Source organism: Helianthus annuus, chromosome 10 (assembly GCF_002127325.2).
Source record: "Helianthus annuus cultivar XRQ/B chromosome 10, HanXRQr2.0-SUNRISE, whole genome shotgun sequence".
Lineage (NCBI taxonomy): Eukaryota > Viridiplantae > Streptophyta > Magnoliopsida > Asterales > Asteraceae > Helianthus > Helianthus annuus.
The window spans coordinates 59,573,996-59,586,738 of NC_035442.2; the positions used below are offsets into that span (position 1 = coordinate 59,573,996).

The following is a 12,743-nucleotide window of genomic DNA, read 5'->3' on the forward strand; positions in this document are numbered from 1 at the left end:
CAAGCCCAGTTGACGGCTCTCATTAACGAACAAGTTGCTGCGGCACTTGCAGCCGCACAGGCAGGAGGTATATCCTGCAGTCGTAACTCACACTAAGATCTTTAGATACTACACTTCTAGACTAACTCTTGTGTTTAACCTTGTCCTATTCTTATACACAATAGGTCAACACGCACAGCAACCTGTTTGCACTTTCAAGAATTTCATGGACTGTCGTCCAAGCACATTTAGTGGCACTGAGGGAGCAGTGGGACTCCTCCATTGGTTTGAAAAGCTCGAGTCGGTGTTTGAGATGTGTGAATGCCCTGAGGCTCGCAGGGTGAAGTACGCCACTGGTACTCTAGAACGAATTGCGCTGACTTGGTGGAACGCGCAAGTTCAGATTTTAGGGTTGGCAGCTGCTAACGCCACCCCTTGGAACGATTTTAAGGAACTCATCAAACGGGAATACTGCACACGTGATGACATCCACAAGTTGAAGGTGGAGCTCTATCATCTGAAAATGACAGGGTCGGAAATTGAGGCGTATACGAAGCGGTCAAACGAGCTGGCCATCTTGTGTCCAACCATGGTGGACCCTCCAATCAAGCGCATTGAGTTGTACCTCAAGGGTCTAGCATCAGAGATTCAGAGCCATGTGACATTGGCTAACATCGACAATATCTAGGACATTCAGCGTCTTGCTCATCGCCTCACAGATCAGGCAGTGGAACAGAACAGGCTGCCTAAACGTATCAGCGCTACTGCTACCGCTACCACTTCTGCTACTCCAGCTACCTCCAATGACAACAAGCAGAAATGGGATGGGGATTCCAGCAAGGGTTCCGCTACCGTTCAGTCTCAAGCACAACAGCAGCGCAAGAATAGTGATTACCAGAGCCCGGGTCAGCAAACTTTTGGTGGACAGGGGCAGGGTGGATATCGGGGAATTCACCCACTATGTAACAGGTGCAACAGACACCACAGTGGTCAGTGCCGCAAGGGCCGCTGTCAGAGATGTCTCAAGATAAGGCACGAAGCTAAAGATTGCAGGAGCTCACGACCTGCGAATCAGAAGCAACAACAACCACCAGCTCCTCAAAACCAGCAGCAGTAGCAACAACAGCGAGGCAACAGGGGATGCTTTCAGTGTGGTGCTGAAGGCCACTTCAAGCGGGATTACCCCCAGTTGAACCAGAATCGCAACAACAACAACAATCAGGGGAATGGTAACAACAACGGTGGAAATAATAATGGCAATGAAGCTAGGGGACGTGCATTTGTGCTGGGGCAGGGAGAAGCAAGGAATGATCCCAACGTATTTATGGGTAAGTTTCTCCTCGACGACTTTTATGTTACTGTTTTGTTTGATTCGGGTGCGGATACAAGTTATATGTCTCTAAAAGTTAGCCAAATGTTAAAACGTGCACCAACTCCCTTAAACACCAAACATGTCGTAGAGTTAGCTAACGGTAAAAGTCTAGAGGCCAGACACATAGTTCAGGGTTGTAATCTTATCCTCGTTGGTCAGACTTTCTCGATCGATATCATTCCCATAGTTTTGGGTAGTTTCGACATCGTCATTGGAATGGACTGGTTATCCCAACAGCAAGCAGAGATCTTATGCAAGGAGAAGATAGTTCGTATTCCTCGTTCTGGTCAAGAACCTCTCGTGATTCAAGGCGACAAGAGTGGTGCTGTGGTAGGCATCATCTCCTTTCTAAAGGCCTAGAAGTGTTTGCGAAAGGGTCACACTACCATTCTGGCACTTGTTACCGATGCATCAGCGAAAGAAAAGAAATTGGAAGATATTCCAGTTGTACGCGACTTTCCTCAGGTGTTCCCTGAAGATTTACCTGGTCTACCGCCTCATCGCCAGGTCGAATTCCAGATTGAACTAGCTCCAGGAGCAGCACCGATAGCACGTGCACCGTATCGCTTAGCTCCATCAGAGTTGGAAGAACTCTCTGCACAACTACAAGAACTCTTGGATAAGAGATTTATCTGACCTAGCTCTTCGCCTTGGGGAGCTCCAGTATTATTTGTGAAAAAGAAGGACGGTACCTTCCGCATGTGCATTGACTACCGTAAACTCAACAAGGTGACAGTGAAGAACCGCTATCCTCTTCCACGTATTCATGACTTATTCGACCAGTTGCATGGGTCGAGCTACTACTCCAAGATAGACTTGAGGTCAGGTTACCATCAGCTGAGAGTCCGGGATGAGGACGTCTCCAAAACAGCATTCAGAACTCGCTACGGCCACTACGAGTTTCTAGTTATGCCATTCGGGCTAACGAACGCACCGGTAGTCTTTATGGATCTTATGAACAGGGTATGCAAGCCCTACCTAGACAAGTTTGTGATTGTATTCATTGACGACATCCTGATCTACTCCAAGAGTCAGGAGGAACACGAGCAGCACCTACGACTTATTTTGAAGCTCCTACGAACAGAACAACTGTACGCCAAGTTTTCGAAATGCGACTTCTGGCTTCGTGAAGTCCACTTTCTAGTCCACGTGGTAAACAAGGATGGGATCCATGTTCATCCATCAAAGGTAGATTCGATCAGGAACTGGCCTGCACCGCGTACGCCAACGGAAATACGCCAATTCTTGGGTTTGGCGGGTTATTACAGACGGTTCATTAAAGACTTCTCAAAGATTGCACAGTCGCTTACACTACTGACACAGAAGGGTGTCACCTACCGTTGGGGTAATACTCAGGAAACCGCTTTCAAACACTTAAAGGATAGACTTTGCGGTGCACCTATCCTCTCATTGCCAGAAGGCACAGACGATTTTGTGGTCTATTGTGAAGCATCGATACAGGGGCTTGGTTGTGTATTGATGCAACGGGATAAAGTTATAGCTTACGCTTCGCGCCAACTCAAGGTCCATGAACGAAACTATACTACGCACGATTTAGAGCTGGGAGCTGTTGTTTTTGCACTTAAGATATGGCGACACTACCTGTACGGTACCAAGTGCACTATCTACACCGATCACAGGAGTCTCGAGCATATCTTCAAGCAGAAGGAATTGAACATGTGTCAACGTCGATGGGTTGAACTACTTAACGATTACGAATGTGCCATCAAGTACCATCCAGGCAAAGCCAACGTTGTGGCTGACGCTCTCAGTCGAAAAGACACTTTACCTAGACGCGTGCGAGCACTACAGCTTACTATTCAGTCTGGTCTTCCTGCACAGATACGTGATGCTCAGGTAGAAGCATTGAAACCAGAAAACGTAAGGGCTGAAGCCTTACGTGGCTCAAGGCAACGATTAGAACAGAAGGAAGACGGTGCCTATTATGTAACAGGGCGTATTTGGGTCCCACTATATGGCGGTTTACGAGAACTTGTAATGGACGAAGCACATAAGTCTCGCTACTCGGTACATCCAGGTTCGGATAAAATGTACCACGATCTCAGAACTACGTATTGGTGGCCTAGCATGAAGGCTCACATTGCAACTTATGTCGGCAAATGCTTGACTTGTGCAAGAGTCAAGTCGGAATACCAGAAACCATCAGGCCTACTTCAGTAACCCAAGATACCACAATGGAAATGGGAAGAAATTTCCATGGATTTCGTTACTGGCCTGCCTAGATCCCAGCGTGGGAATGATACAATTGGGGTGATCGTGGATCGACTCACAAAGTCTGCACACTTCCTGGCTATTACGGAAACGGACAAGTTCTCCACTCTAGCAGACGTATACCTCAAGGAAGTTGTCTCCAGGCACGGGGTGCCAACCTCTATTATCTCGGATCGTGATGCACGATTTACTTCAGAGCTGTGGTAAGCGGTGCAAAAATCTTTTGGCTCTCGATTAGACATGAGCACAGCTTATCACCCTCAGACGGATGGACAGTCTGAGCGCACGATTCAAACCATAGAAGACATGCTTCGGGCATGTGTTATTGATTTTGGCAACAGCTGGGAAAAGCATCTCCCTTTAGTGGAGTTTTCGTACAATAACAGTTACCACACCAGCATCCAAGCCGCTCCATTCGAGGCATTGTACGGACGTAAATGCCGGTCACCTCTCTGTTGGGCAGAGGTAGGGGATAGTCAAATCACAGGACAAGAAATGGTAGTTGATGCTACTGAACGGATTGCACAGATACGGCAACGCATGGCGGCAGCTCGTGACCGTCAGAAAAGTTACGCTGATAAGCGCAGGAAACCACTCGAGTTCCAAGTTGGGGATCGAGTGCTACTTAAAGTCTCACCGTGGAAGGGTGTGGTTCGCTTTGGCAAAAGGGGCAAACTCAATCCGCGGAATGTCGGACCATTCGAGATCATAGAAAGAATAGGCAGGGTGGCCTACAAACTGAACCTACCAGCTGAACTCCGTGCAGTTCATAACGTTTTCCACGTGTCGAATCTGAAGAAGTGTCTGTCAGATGAGACCCTCATAGTTCCTTTGAAGGAGCTCACTATCGACGAACAGTTGCGATTCGTCGAGGAACCAGTAGAAATCACGGACCGGGATGTTAAGGTCCTCAAGCACACCAGAATACCTCTTGTTCGAGTTCGTTGGAACTCCCGTCGTGGCCCAGAGTTCACCTGGGAACGCGAAGACCAGATGAAAGAAAAGTATCCCCAATTGTTCGCAAACAGTACAACCACTGCTGAGGCTGAAGCTACCACGGAATTTCGGGACGAAATTCCAGATCAACGGGGGGAGGATGTGACACCCCAGGAAAACCATGCAACTTAACTAGCTTCCTCAGTGAGCACGTACCAAATTTCGGGACGAAATTTCTTTCAAGTTGGGGATAATGTGACAACTCGTATTTCGAACCTATCTTTGTGCAACGTTATGTAATTACGTGAACTATATTAATTGAATGTTATGATTATATGTTATGTGTATTGATTGGTTGTATAATAAACGAGCCTAAACGCACAAGACTCACCCGATCGCACAAGCCCATTTGGGCTACACTCTTGTATTCGGATCAAATGGGCAGCCTAAATGAGGGTTCGGCCCACTCTCTTATGCGCATAACACTTAGGGTGTTAGTAACTATCTCACACTTTACCCTCATAGTTCCTTTGAAGGAGCTCACTATCGATGAACAGTTGCGATTCGTCGAGGAACCAGTATAAATCACGGACCGGGATGTTAAGGTCCTCAAGCACACCAGAATACCTCTTGTTCGAGTTCGTTGGAACTCCCGTCGTGGCCCAGAGTTCACCTGGGAACGCGAAGACCAGATGAAAGAAAAGTATCCCCAATTGTTCGCAAACAGTACAACCACTGCTGAGGCTGAAGCTACCACGGAATTTCGGGACAAAATTCCAGATCAACGGGGGAAGGATGTGATACCCCAGGAAAACCATGCAACTTAACTAGCTCCTCAGTGAGCACGTACCAAATTTCGAGACGAAATTTCTTTCAAGTTGGGGATAATGTGACAACTCGTATTTCGAACCTATCTTTGTGCAACGTTATGTAATTACGTGAACTATATTAATTGAATGTTATGATTATATGTTATGTGTATTGATTGGTTGTATAATAAACGAGCCTAAACGCACAAGACTCACCCGATCGCACAAGCCTATTTGGGCTACACTCTTGTATTCGGATCAAATGGGCAGCCCAAATGAGGGTTCGGCCCACTCTCTTATGCGCATAACACTTAGGGTGTTAGTAACTATCTCACACTTTACCAAAACACTTTACACACACAAACCCTAGCTCTCTCCCTTCTCTCTAGAACTCGACGGCAACACACCTTCCCTATCGAAGATCTTTTCTGATTTGGATCAATCCTTGTTCACTCTCTTAACCGGTTAGTGTTTCATGTTATGTGTTTTATTCGGGTGATGTATTGTTATGTTGATTATATGTGATCGGTCATATATGTGTTTGAATCCGAATGATTTGGTTAGTAGTTGTGAACTATGAACCGTATGCTTGATGATATTATGGATGCCACGATTTATGTGATAACGAGAATAGTTTGTGTGAATGATGATGCTCTAGTGAATTGGATGAGTATGGTGATGTTAATCGGCTAGCATGTCATGTTCTCGGATTGTTTACATAACGATTAGGATGAGTTAGTTGTGTTGTCATAATCGGATGTATGTTAGCGATTCAAGATTCTTGCTAATATGTTAAAGTGTTGAGATTATTGTTCTTGTTTGATTATGATAGAGTTCATAAGAAGTTTGAGATAAAAACCTTGTTTAATCGATTAAGGGATTGGTTAGGATCTGAAATCGTGTTAATTGATAAATGATAAATTTGGAAATCATTGAATGTTTGTAACTGATTGCATGAAATCCGGACATTTAAACTAATCGCACAAGACCGAATACACAAGTGCAGTCGTACAAGATGATCCAATCGCACAAGAGGTCCCCAGTCGCACAAGGCTGTTGGATCGCACAAGTTGTTATGTTTGCTTAACTGTTGGGCCGGGTATACATGTTGGGTTGGGCTAGTCCGATCGCACAACTCAAACAGATAGCACAAGCCATCGCACAAGATATATTTATTTATTGGGCCGTATGTATGTTGGATCGGGTTGTTAATTGGGCTGGATGTTTTACTGAATCGCACAACATGATGTGGGTCGCACAAGGCTGTGCCGACCGCACAACATGTTCGGCCGCCTGTTATTAGGCTTTACCTTTGGATCGTACAAGTATCAGATGTTATGGAATTGACTGCTAATATGTTTACGTGCACTGTGTGTTGCCATGATCGATATGTGTTAATCACTTGCTAGCTTATGTGATACTTATGTGCACTACTCGAAAACCAAAACCTGACTTGTATGGTAACCATGTTAGCACGTGGTTGACCCCTAGCCACTAAACTTGACCTTTCTGTGTATCTACCGAGCAAACCAAGGTGAGTTCACACTCTTACCAAGGCATGGGATTCCCAGGGTCGGAAATGGGTTTGGAAGATTTCTTATACTTAAGTTAATATTGGGATTATGTACTTTGGTCCTCGGGAGAGGAAGGTTATTGATAGATACTGCTAGACTAGTGATACAAATACTTCTCTTCGCACACACGCCGGGAATGGCTGCGATAATAGAACCAATCTTCGCACACATGCCTGGAATGGCTGCGAACCACACACTAAATTTCGCACACATGCCGGGTGGGCTGCGATACAAATATACCTAGTCTAGAATACTTGGGAAACTCCCATTAATCTTCGCACACATGCCTAGAGGGCTGCGATACAAATGCATACGATACATGGATTACTAAACGAACATACGATTTCAATACGTTACTATAACTTAACAAACCATTGTGAACTCGCTCAACTAGTTGTTGACTCTCTGCTACATGCCTTGCAGGACCTTAGGTACTCATGGAGCTTGCACGGGAGGCACAGTCGTTGTGGACATGGATCGTGGATGTTTTGATAAACACTTATGACTGTTGAAAACTTAATAATTACATTGAATTTTATGCTATGCTTCCGCTACTTAAACTATGTTATTTGAACACCTTTCATATTGTGGGTTGATATACACTTACGTTTATTATTACTTATTATGTTCGATATGATTGGTGGCTTGATCCTGGTCATGTCATGCCTCCAAGCGGTGGTACTCCGCGTGTGGATTTTTGGGGGTGTGACATGTTCCCCACGAAATAAGCAAGTTTATGATTTATGTTTATATCCCGATTAAATTTACTCAATGTGTAAAAACCTATCAGCACATCATCAGCGAGATTGCTTAATACTTTAAAACTTTACATTTCTCTAGCATACTGTAACTGTCTAGCTGATGTACTATCATTTTCCCTTTTTCACAACAAAACTCATTTTTGATTTTTTCAATGTTTTTGACATTTTCAAATTTTCTAATTTTTTTAAAATTTTTACTCCCCCTAAAATCAAAATATATTTCATATTTGATTTTCTGAGAAAATTTGAAAACTATACAAATAAAATGACAAACTGATATCAAATCACTTTAATTCTCCATTCCCCTGGCATAAACAATCAGAACTCCCCTTCACAACAAACTATTTTCGCATTATGATTTCAAAACACTTAAGTTTGTTTAAATCAAAATGGTTTTTCCAGAAAAATTAGTTTTGTTGACACCATTTGTAGGCTGGGGTCATCACATCACCTTGTTTCTTTTAACCACCTGCAGATTTATCATTTTCCGAATTTAACACCAAAAACTACTTGTAGGAAATCAAGTACAATTTAATGTCCTTGATTAACCACTTGTTAATCGAAATATCACCGCGGTGAATTTCTCAAGAAATGTATCGATTCATGTTCTACGCTTACCAACCTGGGAACTCTGGCAAGTCAGGTTTTTCATTTAAACAATTTCACCCAAGCCTGACGGTCCTTGGGTGCTTTTGAAATTCCTTTTGACAATGATGGAAAATTTTCATCATTCATTGTCAAACTGGAATCCTCATTTTTTACTTCAACCAAAGGCTCTTCTGGCTTTGATGAACCAGATTCATCGCCTGAATGTGGCTTGTCTGACTTTGATGAGCCAGATTCATCGCCAACACGTGGCTCCTTTGTTTCTGAAGAAACAAATCATCACCACCAACTTCCTTTTTCTTCTTTCCCTCTTTCGTCCTCAGATTTGTATCTGATGAATTCGTTTTACTTGACTTTGCAGTCGAGTGAATTGATTCATCAGAACTCTTATTTGTACCAACTGGTGAACCCGAGGACAAAATCCTTTCGAGATACTCTCTTGCCTTCTTCCTCTTTTTCCTCAGTCTGTCTTTTTGCCCTTGTGAAAGCTTAACTTTCTGTTCTGGAACTTTCAGTTCCTTGGGCTTTTCTGTGACATTGACTGATTTCATCACCCTTTTCTGAGATTCAGTCCTCGATCTTCCATTTGATCTCATTGGACAATCTCTGGCAATGTGACCTTTGATTTGGCAATTATAGCATCTCCTCGTCTCAATCCACTGATTTTGGCAGTTAACAGCAATGTGTCCTTGAATACCACAAGTGTAACACACTCTGTTATCGTACCATTCACCATTTTTACACCACACACTCAGATCATAGCATTGTCTGGCTTTGTGGTAATTATCACTCCTCCTTGAAGCTGGATTTGGCTTTGAAACACTATGGTCAAACCTACACCACTTATTACCAACTGTTTTTGAGTTTTGATTTTTCAATTTTTGTGATTTTTTTAACACGATTGGATGATTGATCTAATGAGCTTTTATTTTCTTTTTGAACATTTTGTGAATTTTTAACGTTTTGTTTCTGTTCCACTTTCTTCTTCAAAGGTTTTTGCGTAGAGCATTCATCTTTTTCAGTTGATTGCGGAACAGTTTTCTGAAACTTTTCTTTTAATTTCAAAAATAATTTCTTTTTCTCAATTTTTTTCATTTTCATCATCAGATTTCTCATCGCAATATTCAACTATGACTTTATCATAGTTTGTGACATTGTCACGTATTGGCATTGAATTGATCGGTTTTGGACAAGGATGATTCAGAAATTCTGACGAGGTCACAAAACCTTTCAATTTCTTTTAAAGCTCATCAATTTTGTTTTTTTAAATTGTCAGCTTCATTTTCAAGCTGAGATATTTTATCAAAATGAGACTTAATTGTCTTTTCATTTTCAATTTGATTGTTTTCAAGAGCAGATTTTTCATTTTCCAAAACTTTTATCTGTTCTTGAAATTTTGTTTCATTTGTTTTCAAATTTTTGTTTTCAAGCTTTATCCAGAAGTCTTCATTTTCTGAAGATTTCATTTTGCTTTCAAAATCTTTTTCTTTTTCTTTCTCTTTCAAAACCTTGTTTTCTAATGTCAAACTGTTCAAATCACTTAACAGTTTGACATTTTCAGATTTCAACTTCCCACAATTTTCCTGCATTTCAAGAATTCGTTTATCATCTGATTTCTTCTCATCCTTCAAATGTTTGATTGCCAATGTTAAACTCTCCACATCTTTCAAGAGTTTGACATTGTCAGCTTCAGATTTATCACATTTAGAGCACACTGATTTAGAATTCGAAGATCTAAGCTTTCCAGATTCTTCATTCTTTTGAATTTCCTTTTTCTCCATCTTGTATGTTCCTGCACAAAAAAATTTTAACGAAATCAAGAGGATTCATATCATCATCAATATAGCATTTTCTCTTGATATCATATTTCAAATTACTTTTTGCTGCAAGACAAACACAAATTCTTCTGTCTATTTCAACAATTACATCCAAATTCATTTTATGTAAATTCTTTTCCATTTCATTCATCAATTCCTTCTTTTTTAAACATTCCTTACAAAACTCTGCTTTAACCTCATTGATGAACTGTTTTGGATAAAGTTCTTGAAAAATAGGCTTCTTTTTTAGTTCAACCAAGAATTCATCCCATTTAGCAGGTAATGCATCTGCCAATTTTGATATCTTCTCATCAATTGATACCCTTATATCATTTTTCCTCAAATTGTCAATTAAAATTTCAAACCGTCTTTCCAACTCATCCAACGTTTCATTCTTTTGACCCAAAAAATATTCAAAACTTTTAACCCAAATATTCACATCTACATTTTCATAAATACTATCCAAATCTCTCATATACCAACTATTTAAATTTTCAAAATAATCATTTTCTTTTTTATCAAACATTTTGTTCATCCTTTTCAAACAGAATTACAAGTTTCAAACGAAATCCCTCCAAGCGAAATTATCCTGCAAGACAGCTTCAAGCGGAATTAAGACTCAAACGAAATTAGTTATTCAAACGAGATTACCTAATTTCGTTTGACCTGTCCAAACAAACGAAATCTAGTTTCGTGTGGAACTAAAAACCAAGTTCAAGCGAAATTATCACTTTCAAACGGAAATATGATTTCGTTTGAAAATTTCAAGCGGAATTACTAATTCCGTACGGAATTAGCTGAACTTTCAAACTATATTACTCAAATTAATTCCGTGCGAGATTAAGGTGTAATTTCACGCGGAATTAATCTGATGTCATCATGTTCGAACAGAATTTCAAGCGGAATTACAAATTTTATCAATTTTAGATTGAATTATGGTTCAATTTTCTCAAGGCTTTGTTAAAACAGTGTTTCGCTCAAAATACGTGAAAATCAGTCCATTTCAACCGTTAAATCTTGATTAATTTGTAAAAGAAGGTGTAGGAATCAGAATTTCTAACGAAAACGAGCTAAACAGTAAGAACTCTTCCTCCTGAGCTCTGATACCACATGTAGGATAGGTTTGCCGACCAAACGAGTCGTTCAGAAGAGTGCTCAGACAGAATCAGTGGCGGAATTCATTGATTCGGTCTTCGTTTAGCTTGGATTCACTATTAACTGTCTATTTTATTGAAAACAAGAAGTTTACAACTCGATAGACACTTCGGCAGCACTTCGGCTCACCGGGACTAATTTTGTACGAAATGACTAGACCTAACACCTATTTATAGACTTGTAATTCCGTTTGAACATGTCTCAAACGAAATTAACTTTACAAACGAAATTAAAGTACAAACGAGAATACACTTTCATGCGGAATTAGGTGGTTAATTCCGTGTGGAATTACCCTTGGTAATTCCGTGCGGAATTAGCTTTAACCCTAATTTTGTTGTTTTCTTGTAAAACGTGCCATGGTCTGTCAGTTCTGATCAAAGAATCGAATGAAGATAAAGTCGACAGACAACTGCACCAACGTTAATTCTTTTATTGCCACCACTACCGATTCGTATTTCCGTGTAAGACTTCGAAGGATTTTTTAAACAATTCGTTGTTCAGTAATATTTTCTTCATTTAAGCGTAATTGATTCACTATGACTGTTGTTCTATTCATGTATTCTTCTATCGCCTCGTTTTCTTTCATTCTAAGTGCATCAAGTTCACATCTCAGGGTTTGGAGTTTTACTGTTTTCACTCTGTGTTCCCCTCTGTATGCCTTGTGTAATACATCCCATGCCTCTTGCCTCTTTGGAAGTTCTGCACGTTGCAATCCGTTCAAATACAGTTTCATTCACTGCTTGAAAGATTATGTGAAGAGCCTTCTTGTCTTTCTTGACTTTTTCCTTGTGTAAATCCCGATCGTTTTCTGATGCATTATTCGGCAGATTGTTGTATCCTTCTTCCACTGTAGTCCAAAGATCTTGTGATTCTAACAGAATATGCCAGTGATAATAGTTTTGACCCAGTAATTTTGGAATCTGAGTCTGTATGCCTCCGTTCATCGTTGCCATGAGTGAATTCGATTAAATTTTGTATTTTGGTATGAAGATTTGCTTTGAATGATTTGAAGAATCAGTGATGTTTGGATCGTTGTGGCTCTGATACCACTTTATTGTATATGATTGTACGAGTTTGAGAGAAATATGAAAAATGTTCTTGAATTAAGAATTGGTGAATAATAATATTCACATATGTTTACATATATAGTCGGCCGGTTATATTAGTATCCGCCATTACCTATATCTAATGTTTATAAATATATATAAAATAACATATAACATATAATCATAACATATCTAGCTTAAATTATTCCTCCTAAGAGAAGCAACAACACAAGGTGTGGAGCCTAGAAAGATTTGAAATACTGGCCCATATCGGTTGGAAAGCTTGTGTAAAGCTTGATGAGGGATTGGACCAAGGAGGCGTAGATGCCCGATGATGGGAAGGCAAAATGGGGTTGGTGGAAGATGAGATTTAAGATGAGAAGATTTGCGTAATTTCAAGATCAAAATGGAGGACATCAGGCATATAAGAAAGGTGGTGAAAAAGAACTCTAGCAT

At 40.8% G+C, this 12,743-nt stretch overlaps 1 protein-coding gene across 1 annotated transcript in view; it reads right to left on the reverse strand.

Annotated features, from left to right (window-relative positions):
• LOC110881512 (cytochrome P450 93A3) overlaps window positions 1–12,743 on the reverse strand; it is a 35,187-nt gene extending 22,444 nt beyond the window's left edge. The window contains 2 exon segments of the mRNA XM_035978576.1: window positions 8,282–8,285; window positions 12,513–12,743. Of these exon segments, the coding sequence (XP_035834469.1) occupies window positions 8,282–8,285; window positions 12,513–12,743 (235 nt within the window).